The 22,025-nt window shown below is 46.0% G+C and overlaps 1 protein-coding gene across 1 annotated transcript in view; it reads left to right on the forward strand.

Annotated features, from left to right (window-relative positions):
• Positions 1-538: 538 nt before the first annotated feature.
• LOC119437299 (visual pigment-like receptor peropsin) overlaps positions 539-22,025 on the forward strand; it is a 442,111-nt gene continuing 420,624 nt past the window's right edge. Inside the window, exon 1 of the mRNA XM_037704357.1 lies at positions 539-884. Within this exon, the coding sequence (XP_037560285.1) occupies positions 806-884 (79 nt within the window). The 5' untranslated portion in view covers positions 539-805. The remainder of the gene's footprint in view (positions 885-22,025) is intronic.

The raw sequence follows: 22,025 nt of genomic DNA on the forward strand, positions 1-22,025 counted from the left end.
TGCGGGCTTTACACGCAAAAAGCACTTAGCCGCTTGAAGCGGGGTATCTTAACATTTTTTTTTTTTTCTTTCCGGCATTAGTACACGAACCACTTACTCGCTCTACCGCGCGACTTTCCCTCTGCAAAGATGTCGTTCCTCAACCAGTCGTGAGTGCACTCGATAGATTAGCGGGGACGGACTGATAATCTGATAATTGCGGCAAAGCAAGGCGACCGAGACCCCAAGCCTTCTGACATCGCCAAGTGCTGTTTTCTTTCTAGTGGTCAACAAGTGATTGCTGTATTACGAAACCACTTTATTATGCCTAGCTGGAATCGTGGCAATGGAGCCCTATAGTGTTGCGGCGACCCCTACGTGTTCCTAGCAGCCGCGGCCCGTCGGCGGCAGGTGGCGCGGGCCCTTTTAAGCGCGCTCTCTCTCTCTCTCTCTCCGCGCCGCTTCCTCGCCCTCTCGATTCCGCAGCGCCCCACCTCCTCGCCCGCTGTCTGATTTCTTTGCCGCGCGCTCCAGGGAAGCGCTCACACGGCTACGCGCACCCCGGGCGGTAACGCTGACAGGCGCCGCTGAGCTTCGGCCGAAGCACAGACTGTCGCACGCGCGCCGACGCACGGACGCTCGTCGCCCCTCGTGCTTTGGGCGCACTTCGGCCTCTCCAGTGACGTGCGGCTCCTTCGCTCGCCTTTCCAAACTTCAACGAGATCCTGTCATTGTAAAAAAAAGTTTGGCTTGTACCAGCGCTGCCAAACGCGCGTCGGACTTTCTGCATCTTTGACGACGCCGGACGTCCTCCCTGTGGACGAACATGAACAACACGACGGAGCTGCTCGCGGTGGCCGACGGTCGTCGGGACGTCCTCGTTGGCAGCTACCTACTGGCTGTCGGTAAGCTCCTCGACGGCCTCACAGTCACGGACCGTGTCAGTGCATTATACGCGCTCTTTCTTGTCGATGTTAATGCCCCGATTTATTGACGCGCCGGGCCGTTAGTCGAAGGGCTCTTCCGGGTGCGATTCTGTGTCTCTGAGCCGCGCGCTCTTATAGGACACAAATTTGATGCGACGTCCGACGACGTGCGCATCAAATTTGGTGACCTTTGCTCGTTAAAGTCGATGATGCTTTCAGGTGAGCTTATGTTTCTTCGTAGAAAATACGATAGTGTCACCGGAGTTCCCTAAAAGGGCGAAGTACAAAGACGTACAAGAGAGAGCAGAGGTGGTTATAACGAAAGGTGCATCCGATATATTATCACACTTTTTTGTTCAGTGACATAGCGGAAGTGACCTACTTTTGGCCACTTTCCTCTGTATCGCAGCGAGTGTAAAAAAAAAAATAAATAAGAGAGAAGAAAAGAAAAGCCGCAAGTCGAGACTTCAAAAGCCACCCAATATCGGCACTCCAATCGGGGCTCGCGAGACCTTCATGGAAAACCTGCTATATTCACGCTGTGATCGGGGGAGAATTAATTCGGCTTCTGAATTTAATACAACTTCGCAGACTGCAATTAGAAAAGCGAAAAAATAAGACCTGAAAAAAATGTACTATGCAGAAAGTTATCAGATGTATAAAAAATATTAGCGCACACAGGACGAGGAAGAAGTTTGACACTCGACATGCTTTCTTTTGAAAGCCCGGTCACAGGAGACAGATCGACGCAACATCTCCGGCTACAGTGGTGTCCCACATTTGATGTAAAGCGAATGAAATACACACCTGTGGTTCGCATATGACGCAAGCTGTCTGTAGAAATTTCAAGTGCAGGCATAATTTTCGGCTTTAGGTGAATCCCATTTCTAGTTATTCACCAGGTGTTTTACCGCTATTACTGAAAAAGGTTCTCCAAAATTCTTTTTTTCTTTTCGTTGATTATCCTTATTCACGATGTGTTTTGCAAATTTACATAGAAAATAAACATTCTTTTGGGTATTTTGATGTGCCGTCATCAAAGAGTTAAGGCGGAAAGTCGCACGCTCGAACAACATCGCCCAAGTGAGAGTGACGACATTTTTGTTAGCTGTTGCAAAGTTGACATCAACGGCGCTAAAACTGACAAATTATGGGGAAGCACTGTTTGGCTGTCAATAACTTTACTTCTTTGTCATTGCAAGTTTAGCGCTTTCTTAGTGAGCATCGCTGGAAATCGAGGCGGGATAATACGGCGGTATTATTGTAGTGCTTTTTAGTGTATTTTTATGGGGAATGCTCCGAAAACATGTGGAGACTTATACATTGTGCTGGGCTTATCTCACATAGACAAACGCTGGCGAGCATTTTTTGTTAAGGATTATACTCACGTGGTAATCTTCGCTGTGATTCTAAATGTCAATATTGTGGTTTACTGTCAGATAAGTGTTCTTGAAGACATAGCTAAAGGATCAAGCTCGAAGCCTGTACGAGTATATTCAGGCACATCGATTATAGCGTTCACTGAAGTCCTCGAAAAGAACCAAATATTTTCGGCTATTGTATATCATAACGTCTCTTTTGTATAGGTAAATGGTGCGAGAACGCAGAAAAAACCGTCGTAAGAATCCTAGGCCGAGAGCATTTGATATCCTGGAACACGAGATAGTTTGGAGCTTATTCTTCTTTTCATGCTAGCGGACGAATTGGCACTCGATCCATATGGCCGCATGTCATTCTTGCCACGTTAAAAAGGTAGCACCACGAAAAAAAAGGGTGGCGGTGCTCGAAAAATCGTTACTTAAAATAATAATCGTAATTCGGTAACGCTCTTTCACCCTGTAATTACTTGTTGAAGGGAAATACTGTAAGCCGGCTTTATATTTCCTACCACTGTCGCGGGCAACAGGGGAATATATCAAGTAATTTATTCCAGAAGCTGAAATTATTTCATCGCGAAGAAAAAAAAAATGCCGGTTGGAACTTCGATGTGGGCCGTAGTTTTCTACTATACACCAGAAGGCGACTGAACAAGATTGATAGAGTGAAAAAAAAAGAAAAAAAACTCTGAATACGGGCATTGTGTGCTTTCACAGTTCATTAGCCCTGCTCTGCGGCGTAAAAAAAAAAAAGGGGGGGGGGGGGTGAATGTACATTCGGTAGCGTTTGGACGGCTTTTTTTCGAAGGTAAAGTCGATAAAAAAAGTATTATCCCCTGAAAGACATTAACTCGGCTGAGGCGCTTTCCATCAAAACGACGTGTTGCACTTCCATTATCTTGTATACATGGGGAAAGCGAACGTGTCGGAGAGAGGTGGTTGGGGGGCGGAGCGGGGAACGGCGAAGCGCACAACTTAGTCGCCACTCGACGCTGCGGGCGATATGTGTTCTGCTCGCGCAGCGGAAATGCTGGTGGCCCAACCGCGTCGGATGTCGGGAAAGAAGACACCGAAGGGCTGCGCGATTACGCTATAGCCGCGAAGGTTTTTGTCGATGAGATATCTTTGTCGTCGCCTGAGCGTGACGGCGTAGAACACGTCACCGGCATGCGTTGCTGCACGGAAGAGCGCGACGCTACAGATCCGCATGCGGGCTTGTACGTCGACGACATTTTCATCTGCGCTCGACGTCCCCCGCTCTTTACGTAATTGTTGAGGACTAAAGTTAGAACGGGCTCAAAGACGTTGCCACCGCTGTGCCTACTCTTTCTTTTCTTTTTCGTTTCCAAGGATATAAGAGCACGAAGGTGAGAGAGAGAGAGAGAGAGAGTTATGTCGGTGTCTTGGTAGGCAGCAGGGAGAGGGTAGGGCCGGTGAGAAGAGTCATCTCGCTTTGATACCGCAACCCATGCTCTCCACCTCTCCTTTACATAAATGGGCCATATACTGCGGTGCCGTATGTATTAGGTTTATAAAACTTTCCTGTACGGATATACCACGATTGTAAACCTTGAACTGGATTGTACTAAGAGGCGGACATTACTTGCAAAATAAACTAAAATGCATAATCGACTGGTAACACAATATTACTAATCCATTCTTCACTAATTACTTTCCGGCATGTTTTGAAATTTACGAATTGTAGCCGGTGAGTCTGCAAGGCGTATCCAGTTGGAGCCAATTTCGAAGGTGGCACCGGTTTCGATATGTGCGCCGTCAAACTCGCGCCAAAAAAATGCACTGTTTTTTTTTTTTCACTTTAAACCAAATGCCGTTTTATGCGTTAAACCAATACAATTGGAAGGGCAATGTATTTTGTCGCGCATTTTGAGAACGAATATCTCAAAACTCGGGTCATCCGGAATATTTCTTCCTATAGTTAGTGTGCCTTTCGCACTCACCGGCAGCAGCTGGTAAACTTCAATATCTGCCGTCAAGTTATATAATAAAAACTCAATTAGGGAAATTCTGTTAATTAGTCAATTATGCATTTCGATTTCTCGAGCAAGTAATGTCCACTTCTTCGAGTGAAAGAGCTCACGAACTAAAACTATGCTATCTGCAAAGGCCGATTTTTTAAAATTATGTATATTCTAAAGAAAAAAAAACGAGAGACTACAAAAAGAAAAGAGCATCCTGTATATTATAATACACAACGTACTGTGGAATGAACTTGAGCTTTGGCGATGGCAGCCGACTAGCTCTCAAGCCACTGCATCTTTTCTTCTACGTCGTTTGCCTCCTTTTTTTTTTTTTTTTTCGTCGGCACGCCACTCGGGCCGGTTTGGCTGGCGATGTTGACACCGCGGCTTACCTGAAACATACTCACCAATACGGCGCCCACGACAAATGACCGGATGAGTGGAGTGTCGCGATACCTTCGCTGACGATCGAAGGCCCCTACGAAATGAAAATTAATCGGAAAGGAAATACCAGCATGGCGGCAATGAACAGATATACTACCCTATTCATAACACTTTAGAAATGCGCAACTGGAGACGCGGCAGGGTCAGCGTGAACGTTACGTTCAAGTAGGAGCTGACGCGCTGCGAGCAGCTAGTCAAACCAGTATGTACTGACACGAACGCACAAACCCAACGCGCAGGTACACATGCCTAAAGACGCACAGCCACAAGCCTGCGCGTTCTTTCTTCTGAGCGTTTGCTGCAATAAGTTGCCGCCTGCGGTCACTTTACAACTATTTTGCTTTCTAAAGCGAGAAAAGAAAGACACGCTGAAATAAAAGAAAGCTGTGCTGGGGTACCGATGTTCGATCCCATCATCAAGCACCTAACTCCATTTTATTTTAAGTTTGAGCTATTAAGCGAGACAGCAGCAGCACCAAGCAGTCATGGTCAGGAAAATCCGGGTGGGTTAGCAAAGGCAGCTTTGCTTTAAAGAAAAAAAAAAGAGACATGCACACCGATTAAAACAAGAAACGATGGTGGCGAAACACTTGTGGAGCAGATTAAAACATCCCTCACTAAATCCTGCACTGAAACGGCCTATGTGTTACACTGTACTTACGTTTTAGTCTTAGGCATTTTTTTTTCTGCACAGCATATATATGCACATTGCATGTCTTCACAAACTTTTTGTCTCGTCTCGCGTGGGTACTGCGGCCAAAACTGTCCATATCTTGTAGACAGACTGCATAGGAAAGAAGAATATATGGTGTTGATTCTTCCGCAAGCTGTTACTGAAACAAGCGTAAAAGACGAGTCATCTTCTAGAAACGTTAACCCCGTCGCTCATCGTTTGTTCGCACAGTATTGCGTGGTCACCGGACCTATTCTTCGAGATAGCAGTGTAGTATTTCGTCCTCCGACAGTATACTTTGGTGGTTGTGATTTCGTTCCCCTCTTTCATGTGCCTTGGGGTTCGAAAAGTGGTGAAAAGAAAATTACAGTCTGGAGCTTTACGCGCGAAAACTACGATCTCATTATGAGGCACACCGTATAGTGGACGACTCCAGAATTACTTAGACCATCTAAGGTTCCTTAACGTGCACCCAAATCTAAGGACACGAACGTTTGCGAATTTCGCCTTTGTCAAAATGCGGTTGCCGCGGCCGTGGCTCGAGCATCAAGCTGAGCAGCGGAACGCCGTATAGCAGCTATACAAAGTTGTCATGTGCAGCCCGAAGGGCAGTGAGCTCAAGACTTTTAGGTTGAGGTTACGACGGTCCGATCAGTCGAATTTCATCACCGGCAAATCTGTAATCGTCATTCATCGTCAGCTGTAGCCTGCGAGACCTGTGATGGTTGTCGGGATATTATTTTAGGGATAAGCTTTCTCCGTCTAATTATGGATCAGAGTTGCGTACCATGCGCAGTCTGTTCGCGATATCAGGCTTCACAGCGGCACGCGGGCTGTCACGCTTCTCGCACAAAAGAGAATGCGAGTACTTTGCTCGTGCTTCGCCCTTGAATCGACAACTGTTCGCCCCCTGTGGCGCGTGAAGTAGATCCAGGTAGAGTCGCTTTGCACTCACCAGATCGGGAAAGTAGAAAGCGTGGCAGCAGCTTTCGCTAATGGACTCGTCGTACATGTATAGTACCGGATCCCTTGTCGACGCGGAAACTCCTCTAAGCGGAGTGAATTGTATACCGTTGTTCGCTGCACAGAGAATTCCTTTATACGTGTTTATGCAGTTCTTTCTGTACTCTGGCTAGTGCCTGCCAAAGAAGTGCAGACTTACACGCGCAAACTTGGCTCGACTCGCATTTAGGCAGGATGATTCGGTATCTACTCAGCTACTCATTTTGTTCACGCTGCAATTTGGTGGGAGCGCAGTACGTACTTCCAGCACCGTTTGACGAACTGTTTCGGTATCGGAGCAAAATAAAGCAAATCTCGAAGGCGAGGTCTCCTTTTGCGACTTCACGTTGATTTGGGGTTCGCGAAAAATAGGTATCTGAAAGCCGCTTTCTGACTACATTCGTTAAAATAAGGCAATTTGAGGTCGTCTAGTGCACGTAGGACAAAAAAAAGTGTCGATAATAAGCTTGAAATGAAAAAGACGCACCGAGTTAGCGTAGAGCTCTGTACGGAGCAATCATAATGCATCATTAGGACAGAAAGGCCCAAAATAAACCCAGGTGTCGTCGTTCAAACAGCCCGCGCCTGAAACTAGTCTATAACCGTGAGTGTGGCTTTACTCAACAACATATATGGGCTGATCCGGCAGATATTGCAGTCTGAAAATGTGAGCCGATCCCAAAGGCTCTAAACAAAAACCACGTGGTACATTAACGTGCCCAAGAAGTCCTTGTGATTCTTCGATGTCAACCGCTGTTGACTCGCGTTTTATTTTCTCGACAAATATGTCAACAATGGACGGGGCTCTTAAAATTGCGTAATCCTCCTCCAAGACTACCATTGTAATGCTGATCTTAAACTGATAAATTAAAAGTTAAGTAACGAATCTTAGCTAATTAGGGTACCGACTGCGATGTCTACTCGACCATCTATAGTGTCCGCCGTGCTGAAAGAACGAATAGTGAAGAAAGAATCATCACATCGGTTAAATCCTAGTTAAAAAGCCCATTTCTATTAAAATAGATCCACCGCTATATATATGAACCGTCCTCCCACTTAACTTGAGCCAAACATTAAAAATATGCAAATGCCACGTAGCTGGACAGAACCAAAGTAATGTTGTTTGCCGTCGCTTGGAGATACTCCGAATATTTTTTGCATTGTGCCTAGTGACACAGTTAGTATTAATTTTTCAAACAACATCTCAAATATTATAATTATATGAAAAGTTCCAATGAGAGAATTGTGCAGTAACCGGAAAAACTCCCCATACAGCTTTCTGTTGCTCAATACGTTCTACGTAAACGTGTTTTAACAAGCACGAGATAAGCCCGCGAATATACAAGCGAAATTGCCGCGCGACTGGCCGCTCGAGGCGTTATGAGGCACTATGGCGTGCCTCATAATCATATCGTGATTTTGGCACGTAAAACCCCAGAATTTAATTTAAAACCTAGTGGGGCGCATCGTCAAGCTCCGTTCACACGGCTCTGCATGGGGACCCAAGGCAGCGTTTTGCCTTTCGCCGCTGGCATCAGCGTTGTGCGCAACTACACTATAGCGTTTCTTCTGTGCAGCGGTGTGCATAGTCCACCGTGCATGGTGCATATAATGATTTTAGCCGAATTGGCAGGTACACTTCAATCTACAAATGCTGACCGTTTTCCTTCTGTCTCATCTCGTACACCATTGAAGTGCGATGCCTTCAATGCCGGTGGTGGCGCTCCTCATCATGTCAGCGTTGTGAGACGCCTGGTAGCTACCACGGCGATGTTTCTGTCGCGGAACAGCATTTGCCTGGAGTGTTTTTGTCACCGCCAACATGTCACCCCCGCATATTCTTAGAACACTGTCCGAAAAGCTTCAGCGCAGCGCTAAACTATGCTATTGCTTTCAGCACTTCCCTTACAGGCGACACTGTCCATTTGTATTGTTTTGTTTTATTCATAAACATACACTTTTTCATCGGGTCTAAATAATAACAAAGCAAAATTGACGTGCCTGCTAGTGTAAACGCTTGTAGGGAAAGTTATTGCAGCGAAATTAGTTCGTTCATTTGTTCGTTCTGTCTCTTAACGGCATGAGTGACATCTCGTTCGTTCGAACTAACTAAAAAAGAAGAAATAAAAGGAACTGAGATTCTCTGAAGCGCATGTTTTCCTGCCATAATTTCCTTCCGTCATGGCTGTGAAAACGCGCGACAATTTTTACTTGGAAGCCTGATTTGCCATTTCCTTACATGTTATTTCTCTGGCATAAAAGGATGCCCAGAATATAGAAACACGTGCTGTCAAAACTTCATGCGACTACATGTTGTGTGCAACGTTGTTTCTTATATTTATTTACTGTTTCTGTTTTCTTTTTGTCTATGGCTTCATACTTTGATTTCTCATGCCCACGTTTCCGAACCCCTTCAGTGCGATAAACATTTGCGCATGTTTCCTGGATAAACTGCCATTTTATTAAGAAAACGTCATGTTATAGTGACGTGTTAACTTCCTTCAAGAAAAAAAGAGATGCTCTGACGAAGAACGGGCTCTAATTGCAACTGAATAAGAGTTCAGTTGCGAGGCAGAGTGCCTGTCGATCCTGCGGCTGCCAATGCGTTGTTGCATACATTATTGATCAGCAGTTCTTAAATTGTTAGCCGAAGCAGAACCCTCATACTTCACAGAGATCATTTAAGGACCCTGTGAAGCGTTCTAATATTTTCTCAGTTTGCGTTACAGGAATGGCTGTTATGGGCTCAGTCCCTTAGTCCTTTTGATGTCCGCTGCTGGCACTGCAGCTTAGTGCATGTCTATGGCTTTACGCTGGTGATCTATATAGCTCGCGGGTTCGATCCCGACAGCGGCGGCCACATTTCCATGCGGGCGTAATACAAAAAGCTCGTGTATTTTTTTAGGTGTATGGGAACGAACCCCAGGTTGATGATGATGACGAACCCCAGGTGGCCAAAATTATTCCTGAGTCCCCCACTACGGCGTGACCGATAATCAGATCGTGTCTTCGGCGCGTAACACCCCAGAATTTATTTTAACCTTAACAATTCCAAAGCGCTTTGCGAGGAGCCTATAAAAATATGCAGTGGCCCAGGTGCATTCTAACTACGGTCCCACAGCGTGGCAGACCGATGCTTTACCTATCAGGAAATTCGATGGTGCTAAAGCAGATGAGAATGCTGCGCCTGCAGAGCGCGGTCGCGCCTCTAGCTGCTATGAATGGTTAACTCCACCGTTTGCAGCTTATCTATAAACCCGCACCGAGCTCAAAGAATTAAGCAGAATCGGTGGTAAGAAGCGAGAGGCAGGATAGAGAAAAAGATGGCGCAAAAGTCGTGCCCAACCATTTTACCGTGGCAAATATAAAAGACCGCAACAACTGCCATTTCCACAAACAAAGCCGACATAGGCAAGAGTCGTCATTGAAGAAAGTTTTCTTGTTCTCGAAAGCCGCGCATCTTCGAGCGTTTGTTGCCACCGATAACATAGGAAACAGTGCAAGAACTGCTGCCTATAACACTGCACCGGCTGTCGTGTAACTGCTTCACATTGCGAGTGAAACTGCGACTAATTCCCCCTAAAGAAAAATCAGATCTCCGCTAAATCCGTAATAGATTATGTGTTATATTATTGTGCATCACTCGCACAAAGTATAAAACATCCCAACTTCCGCTGGAACAAGGACCTGTTTAGGGGTTAGAGATGCTGTGGGGCACCGGCGGGGACTAATATAGGGCCAGCTATCCCCACGCGTGGTTTGCAATGACCCTGCTAAGCGGCAGCCGCAAGGCAGTATGGGAAATCGGAAACTCGCCTGTTTTCCTTGCCTGCAGCATGCCAGCCGCGACCGGCACGGTATGGGAAATCGGAAACTCGCCTGTTTTCCTTGCCTGCAGCATGCCAGCCGCGACCGGCACGGTGTTCCCTTCTCCCAGAATGCCTTGCGCCTAACCACCAACAGAGGGAACGCCGCCGCTGAAAGTACGCGCGCATTTCTGGAAATGTCCGTTGTAGAGAGCCTGCGTGCCTCATAAGTCAGATCGTTGTTTTGACACGTAACGTCCCAGACTTTTTTTTCTTTTTTGGCCGATGTCGAATGTCTTATACTGTTTCCTATTCGAAGTACTCACTGTGGAAATAGCTTTACACTCGCTTTGTACATATTACTTTAATAGGAAGATTGAATTGAGCAAGTTGGTATTAATTCACGCGGAAAAATATGTAGCACAAAAACACACAAAGATGCCTTCGTGGGATTTCGCGGTAAATGTTTTTTTTTTCTCGGCACAATACTTGTTGCTGGACAAGTTGGTTCATGCTTTGTTATGGTGTAGAAGACTCGAATCGATTTGAAGAAAAAACTGCGCAGAGCAACACTACGCGAAGAAATCAACGGAGTGCTCTTTCCTGTCCAGTCATCTCTTCATCGAATTACTTCGCGTTCTTTACACCATAACAAAACACGACTTTGCTCGTTAGCGCTAGTAGACAAGGACAAAAGGGGACATGTATGGACACCACGGCGCGCACCACGTTTCCTTTTTGCCCCTGTATGCTGGCGATGAAATTCCTCTCGAAATACGCTTTACCATCGTGTCCGATATCCAGCCGTGTTATATATTGACTATTCGTCACAAATGACTCCCCACACTTCTTCCTCTCTCCATGCTTGTCAACAGCGCTCCTTTATTGGAACTGTGTTCGCAGACGTCCTCGAGCACTCTCGAGGGCGCCCCGGGAAACTGCAGGTCAGACTTAAGAAAACGCTGCTCCCTGTCACAAGTAGCGCACGGGATCTTTATTTTATACTCTTACCGGTGGTCCGCAATTAAACTACATGGCCTGAATTCCAGACAAGACAGAAGTTCACAGGAAGGTGGAGGCTTGAAGTGATTAACAGTGGTATAGAACACGAGATGTCATTCGAGCTAACGTTTCGAAAAGGGGAGTTGTTTTCGCCACCTCGTCGAAACGTAGCCGGCAGCGACATTCTTTGTTAGACCGCTGTTATTCGCTGCGTAGCCTGAAGTTGTGTAACTGCGACTCCTCGTAATTGAAATAAACCGTAAAATGAAAGGCAACGCGCGTAGAGGTGACGTGGTGCGGGATTGTGTGAAACATGACAGAAAAAAAGAAGAAAGAAATCCAGGAAGTCTCCAAAGTGGGCCCCGTCCTCTTGGGCAGAAGGGCCAAACTATAAGCCACGCGGGTCGCCACGCAAAAATAATGTGCCACTCATCTGACAGACGCTTCGAAGCTTATTCGTGATTCCTATTATCTCTATTAGTATTAACGGTGCCGGGGCGACCACCTCTATCTCAGGGGCCGCGAAGGTGTGCGTATCGACGCATTTGAATATATAGTATAGAGGGCGCACCATTGCCTCTTAATGTAGAGGCATCATTTTCTACAGTGACCGGGTTCGTTACTCAATTTTCAGCGTACAGGTCTGTGTTTCCTGGGACGCTATAACACAAAGCTATTCCAAATGTTTCCATGCCATTTCTGCAATCGGCCCTCCACAATTAGGCAAAATATTTCGGGCCACCCCCATTTTCTTTGTCGGTCACGCGACGTCACGAAAACCACGAAAACGTTAAAGCTGATCACGCATGATTAGTCAAAAGAAAAGGAAAATCATTATTTCCAATTCTACACTTTTTTTTGTTGCCATTAGCCGTCCGCTATTGGTCCACAGTTTTCGGGCTGCGCCCACTTCACCTGTCTGTCACGCGACGTCATAAAACCTCAAAAACTCACCACGTCAAAGGGACATGTACGCGTTAAAGATGCCACTAATACGCCGTACAAAACTTTTTTTTTTCGGAATAGCCAGAGAATACCCCATTCCGAAAGGAATAGTAGATGTCTGCCTACAGAAGACTCGGACTGCTGGGGAGCATTAATTTATTCGTGTATAATAAACATTTTTGCGTGGCAGTATAATGTTGTCGAGCCTTTTCGGCATGTTTAATACATCGCTTTGCTAACCCTTCTTCGCTGAATATCGGTTTTAGTGGCATTTTAAACCTTCCGATGCACGCCGCCGTGATTTTCGACTAGCCACCGCAAGCTAAGCAAGGGGAAGCCGGCCAATCCTAGACGCTGGCACCACCCCCCTAATCCGGTTATCAACTTTCCCTGCGCTAGTTCTGTCCCAACGAAGCCCTCTCCCTTCTGCCTGCTCCTCCCCCCTTGTCAGCCAATTAGATAAGAAAACTCTGTCAAGATAGGCAATGCTATTCGTCGTGAACGCAAACAAAAATTACCTCCTATAAACGAGGAAAGCGCTTGATTGGTTGGTGTAAACAAAGCTGCGTGTTATACCGTCTGATGCTTGCGTCAGCGGTTACGTAAATTTGACGTCAGGAGATTGTATTAAAACAGATTGGAATATTTTTACGTTATAGGGCTCCTGTACGCGAATGCCTGAGCACGTGATGTTCTACGGGTACAAAGTGCAACTAGAGCAGCTCGAAATAAATGTGAACCGCTGATTGGATGTACGGCATTTTCCGCTGCTGGTGATATGTGACGTGATTTCTTCTAAGATATCTATCTAGCGTCTGCTGAACCAGTGATATAACATCAGCGTTTTAAACGCTCGTGTGTAACAGCGTCATTACTTTTTTCTCATTCGAGTTCCAAGTTGCGCAGGTCGTATAGTGCAAGTATCTCGGGTTTCCGATGAAGTAACAAATTGAAGCTTCGTTCACCGCGGGGTTTCACGTCTTGGTTCCTGTTCTCAGAATGAAGTGTTCTAAGCTTTACCAACTGCAGCAAGTGTTTTACCCTCTGAAATGTTTTTCCTGACGCCAATGCCTTTACATCCTCTTCGGGGCGGCAGCTATACGTGTGAAGCGGAAGCTTAATCGTTGCATGGGTTTCAGAAGGAAGCTGGGACGGTATTTTGTAGCGAAGCCTTTGCGATGCTAATGCCCTTTCGCGCTTTTTGCGCTTGGTCAGTGGTCAGAGCGACGGTCCGCTCACGTTATCAACGGGATCAGCTGGCCGTGAGCGGTGGATGATAAGAGTAGTATAGAATAAAGCATAACGTATCGCTACAAAATACCGGCCCTGATTACACCCACTCGAACGCGGCTCTCAACGACAGAGAGCTGGAAAGGAAGTGTTTCGTTCATCCAGTTGGTAAGCGTGGCAGCGGTTGTCGACGTGTGGTCAAGTGTTACCTCGTCCTTAAAAGTTAATCGTTTGGGGCCCCAACCAGCGCGGCAAGTTTCGGTACGCGACGCTTACGCAGGGTGTTTCAGCGAACACTTTCAAAAATGTTTAAAGGTTGCTTGTGGCAGATAGCACAATTCTAGTTCATGAGCTGGTGTACCCGAAGAGGCGGACATTACTTGCACAAAATTTGAAATCCATAATCGACTAATTATTAAAAATTCACTAACTATGTTTTTGACTAAGTACCTCATGACCCATATTGCAATTTATAAATTCTAGCCGTGGAGTTCGCAAGGCGGGTCCGCTTGAAACGAATTCTCAGGATGACGCCAGTTTCGAGATTTATATTTTGCCCCTAGGGCTACCAGAAACCGCTTTCTTAAGGGATAAAACCCCTCTTGTTTCCAGCTTCCGGATATTTTCCCCACTCCTTTGGCTTAGCGTGATTGAAGTGTTTAATCGTTCCTAGCGATTTGCCGAACATGCCGTATCCGAGCACCTAAATCCAAACAGGATGCTTTAGCGAGATAAAGCCCGATTTTAGTGTCATGCATCCTTCTCCAACTCGGAAAACAATTCCTTGCACACAATTCTCTGACTCTCTGATAAGAAAGAACATTGGCAAAAAAAGCCCGTGACTGCATTCATTCAGTTTCGCAAATTGCAGCCATCATCTCTGCAATAGTGTCTGTTGTACAGGCTATCACATCGATACGAGGTGGTTCAACTGCCAAGCCACACATTGTACTGCGCGAAAACATGTGGCTATAAAGGCATTGTATTCTGCTAGATGCCTGTTTCAGTTTGTGATAATGAGCGCAACATTTGCTACCAGGGGTAGCAAATGTTGAGACCAATCTCGCATGTTCTGAATCATTCGAAGGGACACTAATTAGACACAATATCAGTTAATTATAATAAGTTATTCTATAAACGCTTTATTTTCTCTATATTTGTGATAATACGTTTATTATTAGTCAACAATCAAGAGAAAATGAAGGTTAACGTTGTATTTTTGAAATTTGCACCGAAACCGCAGCGCTGGTGCACCAGCATTAAGTCGAGGATTTCAAAGTATAGCTTCGTATCAGGGTCGTTGTGGTTCAGAAAATGTCCTCTAAAATACCCATTTTTCTTGCTCCTTGGGAACACAATGTATTCCATCTTTATAAATAAAAAAATGAACTATTCGGGAGCGGAGGCTGTCAAAATCCATGGCGACGCGCCGAGCTGGTGCGGAAAATTCAACGAGGCGTCGCCGCCCTGTTATTTGTTCTTGTGTCTTTTCCCGCTTATCAAGTCTCCCCTCACAGCTTAAAGTGACCATTTTGGTATTATAGAAAGGTAATTTACTGATGCAAGTTCAAATCATTTTTCTGTTTAGTTCCCCTTTAAAAGTATTCATATATCACGCGTCTTTACTGAGACAAAAAGAAAAAGTGTGCCCTTTAAGACGTTAATAATAGGCGTATGGAACGATACACGTCTAGCGCGCTGATGTCCTTTTACTTGTTTTTTTAGGTTGGAGCTGCAGACAGGTTTGTCCGCCGAGGTCCAGCCTCGGCCAATCTCCTTTGTTTCGACCCCACAACAATAGGAGCGTGACATCGATCATCGGATTATGCCTCGCGCTCCGTTGCTCTTCTCACGCTGCTGCCGCACTCAGCATCAGGGGAGAGCGTTGCGAAAGTACCCTGCGGGCATTTTCCAGGCCACCCTTCACATTTCTTCCCGTATTTTATCTTCATTCACCGTGGCGTGTAAATTGCATTAGCGGTGCTATGAATTGCGGCATATGGTCCAGCTTCTCAGTCCTTGAGAAAGCGTTTAGCTGCGTTTGCTGTTAGAGACTGTTAACCTTTCCCATAAATAGGGAAGGCTTCCCGCGTGAGCAGGGGAATTCTCGTGCGTTCTTCGCGTTTGTACTGTACGTAAGCATTCGGGAAACGATCCGTCCACAATACGTTCCAATTCACAACACGTTCCATTCACGAAACTGTGCAAAAGACAGGAGAGAGTGCTAGAGGTAAAAGTAGAGGAAAGGGTCTCGAAATTTGAATGAAAGAGAAAGAACGGAAGAGGTACGGATGAAATAAAATTCACCGACGATTACGATACTCACTAATGCGAAATTTGAGCGCAGCTATATACGTGTTTTCATTTCGCGATATGTTGTCTGGTGCGGCCAATCTATCTCGTGCGACACGTAGTAAACGGAGCGAAGTGTGGCGCGACTGCCACGCTAATCGGGAAGATCTCGAGAGGCAGCGCGTGGGTGACGCGTGGGCACGCTTCACAGCATCTGCCGCAGACAGACGTCTGCTCATGCAGCGCTTTGTTTCCATATATGGTATCGGTGGACGTGCTCGCCGCATGCCTTAGAGTTGGCGTCATCGGTGAACAGAGGACGCGCGCTACTCTGGCGCCATCTCGTAACCGTCGTCACCTCAAAGCACGTCTTGCGCAGCACTACGCTTTTCTTCTCACGATTTCGCCATACCCTCCTCCTCCGCCTTACGCCTCATGATTTCGCTGCACCCTCCTCCTCCGCTTTCCTCCTCGAGCTCTCTTCGCTATCGCCGTCTTTCATCCCCGGCTGTCTTCCGCGTTCACTCTTTCATCCATCGCTGTGCTCGTTCGTTAGGTTACGGGGGACGCCGACGCTCGTCGCAGTAAGAGCTGCGCTCTAAAATAAAGACTCTATAGGGTCTGCCACACAGTTAATCAAGGCGCCACATCGTTATTCAGATTCAGACATACAATGTCAGACAGTACACAGTGTCGATCACTCACAACTGACTGTACAGTCTGGTTTCTTCTCGAATATTGTTTTTCGGAGTGGGCTGGTCTAACGTGCAGAAGGGCGCTGCGTTTTTCTAGTTAAACCGAGGGCCTCGCAAAGAAGGTGCCTGATCGTTTGGCTGCAACCGAAAATGTAAAATAGCGGGTTCTTTGCGATTTCGCTGAGGCGGAAGTGTGCGTTTGAAAATTTTACTTCAAGCCATAAGACTCGTTTACAAGAACTCGACATTAGCTCGTCGAGTCAGAAGACGAGCTGACCAAGAGCACTATAATGTAAAGCTATTCCAACCGTTTCTATTCGATTTCTATCATTAGCCATCCACGATCGGCCAAAATTTTCGGGCCACACTTACTTTGCTTCTCTGTCACGCGACCTCACAAAGACTGCGAAAGCTCTCTATCAATATAACATCTGCACACTGTTTGCACAGGATTGGGCCGAACAAAAGAAAAAAAATTATTTCCGATTCTACGCTTTTTTTCGCCATTAGCCCTCCGCCATTGGTCAAAATGTTCTTGTGCAGCGCCCACTTAGCCCGTCTGTCACACAACGTCACAAAACCGTGTAACCGCACCACGTCAGAGTAATGTCTACACACTAAATATGCATTATTATGCTGAATAAAACTGAATATTTTTTGGAATAGCCCTAAACTGGCCTCGTTCCGAAAAAAATAGAAGATGGCGGCCCGCCGATCGCTCAGGCACGGGTTATTCGGAGATACCGGAAAGAATGGATTTCTTTGCGTATAATAAACATTTTTACGTGGCAGTATAACGTTGTCGAGCCCTTTCGTCACGTAGGCGACATCGGGGTGCCAAGTATTCTTCACTGAAGATACGTTTTAGTGGCATAATTAACTCCATCGCATGCCGCCGCTATTTTCGACCATCCTCCGCGTTAGGCAGGAAGAAGTATACCAATCGCCGTCATCGGGACCACTTTCCACACCCAGTTATCTGCCTTACAGCGCTAGCTCGGCCTCACCAAAACCCTCCGCACTTCTGCGCTCTCCTCGCCTGTTGTAAGATAATTAGATAAGCAAGACCTGTCAAAGTAGAGATTCCTATTCGTTCTGAAAGCAAGCAAAAGTGACCTCCTATAAACGAGAAGAGCGTTTGACCGGGCTGTTCAAACAATGCTATGGGCCACCGGCCGGTGATTGCGTTGGCAGTTACTTAAACTTGACATCAAGAGATTGAAATAACGTCGGAATGGGATAGTTTTACGTTATATGGCCTCAAGCCTGACCTTGCCGCGTTTACGACCGGACCCCCCAATACACATTCCTTGCATGCGGAATGGCAGAACTAGACTCGACGCTTGTTCGACCCGACGCCCTAGCGCTTACATGAACCCGACAGCTGGTTCTCGGCCCGACAAGCTAGCTTGACCAAACTTTCGGGGTTCTTCTTTTTATTATATGGTATTTAGGAGATGTTGACGCCTTTAATTGGCGCCGGCTACTACTTTTCACATAGAGGTATGAAAAAAAAAGGATTATCCTACGTGCATTAAAATTAAACGTCAACTCCCCAAATCACAATAACACAAACTCCAGTCACATAAGTACACTAATGCCACACTAAAACTGAAAGTCAACTCAGAAAAACGGCACACAAAGTTCAGTCACATAGGTGCACTAAATTAAACAAAAAGTCCGGTCACGTAACTGTACTAAAATCACGTCACATAAGATAGCATGGATTCGATTCAAATGAAGGCACATGAACCCAGGTGTTGAATTGACCATAGAATGAGTTTATCACAGATAAACACTCTTTTCAATAGTTTCCGAGAATATTGCTCGCTTCCAGAAATCTTTGGAGGGCCATTAACGCTCGTCTTTGCAATGAATATGTTGGCCAAGGACCTAAGATCTTACCGAGGCTGAAGGGCCGGCGGTCTAATGTCTCTAAATCACGTGCTAAACGTTCTCTGTGTGTGTCGTGTCGCGGACATTCTAAGAAGATGCTGTACATCCTCACCCGCGTGGCCACAAGTACATTACGGACTATCAGCTCTTGAAAGTTTTTGTATAAAATGTTTTCTGTAGGTGGTACCAGTGAATGAGTGTTTCAAAGGCACTGGTTGTATCCAATGTGGACGGGAATTTGAATTGAAGCGCAGGGTCAATGTGAAAAAAACCTGAAGATTTCGAGTTCTGATCAAACCATGTCGCGCTTTTCAGCCACGGAGTGAGATCTGTCTTATTATGTGCCGCAATTCTCCTTGCGTTAGAGGGAGACCGTATGTGTCGGTATTAATATGCGCTTGTCTAGCAGCCATGTCTGCTTGAACATTCCCAGGGTTATTGCAGTGGCCAGGTAGGTATCTATTGGAACATTATTGTGCGAGTTTTTTCACTTGCCTTTGTGAGCTCCTTTAGTGTCTCATAAACTAACGCGATGTTTTGGGAATTCCTGATGCCACCACGAAGTGACGACGACGTGACTGCCCCCTTCTAGCCGGTCTATACGGCTACGTTTTAAATGAACCCACGAAAGTTGCTTGCGAACGAACGGGTCATCCTTTGTGACTCACAAGCACATTTCGTGGGTTCATTTAAAACGTAGCCGTATAGACCGGCTAGAAGAGTGCAGTCACGTCGTGAGAGGCCAGATGGAAGACTAAACTGTAAGTTAATACGCACGCATTGAAGGCGTGGTGTTTGTAAACTAGGTTGAATTCCACTGATCCAGTGTTCGGTCACACGCAAGCGCACTAAGTCGATGATTAGCCAGCAAATAACTATGCGGTGAACGATGGTTACTTACGGACGTGTTATGCCTTGCCAAGTGCTTCCCTCTGCTACGAGCGAACGACTTTGTTTTTGTGTGTCACTCAGCAGGCGGGGCATCATTATTTAAAGGCGCCGAAGAAAGGCACCAAGGACAGCGACGCGCAAACCACGCACCGTGTATTGAGAGAAAATTAATATCAAGGGCTTTGGTTAAGCCCGCACCACACTTCCGCGCTGTGACGGCGTTTTCAGATTCCGAGCATCGCCGCTTCCTTAATTATCTCGGTGTAGCTTCCGTGGCATTAAATTTTTACAACGAACTCGTCCTCACTGCAGCGTTCAGTAATCTTTAATACTTTTATACCAACTGAGCGCTTCCGGAGGTGATGTTTTTGCGAATAACTTTAGCTTGAGCGAATGGTGCTGTGAGCGCAAGTTAATATATGAATTCGGCTTAACCATTTTTAGTAGTCCCAACAGTGGCAGTATTTACAAGCGCAGCGCTTCCACTAGATGAAAATTTCTAGGTTTTCCGGCGTTCCCAGAAAGCTTCTTCCTAGTTCATCCTGCGTCGCAGTTTACCGCTATAAACATTATCACCTGAATAAATTGCGAAAAAAAAAAGAGCCAGGAGAATCAATCCCAGTCAAGGGCCATCGTTGCGAACGCACTCTCACCTGTGTGGGCCCTCTGAAGGCCGAGTCCTACATAATTCTGCGTCGTTTGTGTCACGGGGGCACTGTCGTCGCTCAGTGTTTCATCAAACGCGTTGCATCACACTGTGCTCATTCCAAGCTACATATATACATATATACTGGAGTCGTTCATAAAATATCGTGGAAGGTGAACCAGAGCATCAGGAAATTACCACTCGAGCTTGGCGTTGCCGGAGGTCAGCCAATAAAGCGTTTTTGAGGTCCATCTTGTCGATTACTCTACACGAAAGCCGGACTGCACAATGCAGTCGCGGATGGATAACATATACACATGAACGAGCAAAGTCCTCTGCGAATGTGCTTCAATTTGTATGTTCGCCTTGCCTGCTTCATCTTCAAAGTAGCGAAAGCAATGAGAGAGGCGGAGGGACCGAAATATCTCATTGAGAGTTCGGGAGTTGGATGTACGTTCTCGCTCACTCGTCTCGTTCATCCTATATCAGAGGTGATGAGTGCCTGCAAGGATGGGATTCGGGAGGGGAGGTTTAATAGGGGCGTAAGAGTTTTAGTACCGGCGCTGTTATCAGATGTAGTCCTGGAGCTGATCGTCGAATACCAACCGAGCAAGAGCGCGTAAAGATATCTTGCAGTTTGCGACCAATTCGACTGGAACCCATTCGACGCATGTATTGCATCGCAGGGACGATGGTAAAGGTCCCCCGTGGGTGGCTCTATTCTGCGAGCCCATCTCGATGGACAAGGTTTTATTGCTTTTCCTTTTGTCAGCCACCGCGCTTTCTGCCTAATTGCTTGCAGTCTTTGCGCACAGAGCAAGTATAGCCGCTGGTGCCTCCTTCTATTCTCTTTTCAGTGGTTGCGGTTTCCTGTTGATCGATATACCTGTACAGTACTGAAAAATTTTACCGCGACCAATTTCTGAAACACCCCAATGCGTTGTTTTGTTTCGAGATTTACCTGCATTTGAAACGACGGCCCTAATTCAAACTGAAAATGTACCCTTGTGCCTATGCACCATGCTTAGATACCGGATACAAAACGATTGCACGCCGCACTTGCGTGTAATTACGCGTAGAGGTCGTTTGCTGACTTTCGTTGCGGTGGCGTTTTAGTTTTGCAAAACTTGGAGTATAAACACAGAATCGTATCTTTCAAACAACCACTTGATATTTTTTTATTTCCATTAAGCATGACCGAGCAGATAATGAAACGTCCGCTGAGAGCGACCGGTTCTTCGGACGCGAAAAAAAATGTTAAAAAATTGATCAGACTGGACAAGAAATGGAAGCGAGATGAGGCATACATGGACGGGTGTGCGTACGAATGGGTGCATGAATGGACGGGTTTTCACTTGCCAAAGCTACACATGGTGTATGAAAGAGCTCGTAGGGGATATTAGCTACAGTTCAATTCTGATCACCGCAGATTATTTACCGTGCGTATGCCGGTAGACAAACGTTGTTTTTCATTACGCCCCATTATTGAACCCGTGGCCTCGTGTATGGTATGGCATGATAAAACTTTATTACGGTCCCTCCGAACGCGCGTCAGCACGTAAAAATTGATGTAAAAACGCATATGGCATTTCGCAATATAGAGGAGTTCCACTACCTGTTTTATACTACATAAAATGCAGCAAAACACGTCTCTGCTACCTTCACATCTCCTTCCTGTCTTTGTCCTTACAGTTCTAGCAGTTCAATTAAGTCCCATCTGCACACGTTTCGGACTTTCAGGCAATTCTCAATCGTTTACTCGGGTGTTTATTTATCCACGATCGAATGATTAGCGTTGCTCCGATTTAGTCTACTTCCGTGGCGCGAGCTTCACGGGTAACTGCAAGCGAAATTTTGAACCTGCTGAAAATATTATTGGTGGTATTGTACAGTTACAAAGAAGCCTTCTATAGCATACAATTTTTACGTGAGAAATCAGAACGGCTGCATCAGAAAGAACTCTCTAAAATTTATATTTTCCGTACCGAAAATGGGGATTAAGCGTCGTCATTACAGCTCACCGGAAGTGACGCGAATTTGACACTGAGCCAGACCTTAACCGACGTTTCTGCACGCTTCTTGACTCGCATATTGTGTGTAGTGCATGCCGTGGCGCTTACACGATGTTTTCACATACTTCAAAGTTAAAAAAAAATACCATTTGGACAGCTGCCAACATGCGTCCCGCATAATTATGGGTTCGCGCAGCAAGCTTATAAAAGCATGAAGAAGCTGCTCAC

The sequence above is a fragment of the Dermacentor silvarum genome, chromosome 1 (genome assembly GCF_013339745.2).
Source record: "Dermacentor silvarum isolate Dsil-2018 chromosome 1, BIME_Dsil_1.4, whole genome shotgun sequence".
Classification (NCBI taxonomy): Eukaryota; Metazoa; Arthropoda; class Arachnida; order Ixodida; family Ixodidae; genus Dermacentor; species Dermacentor silvarum.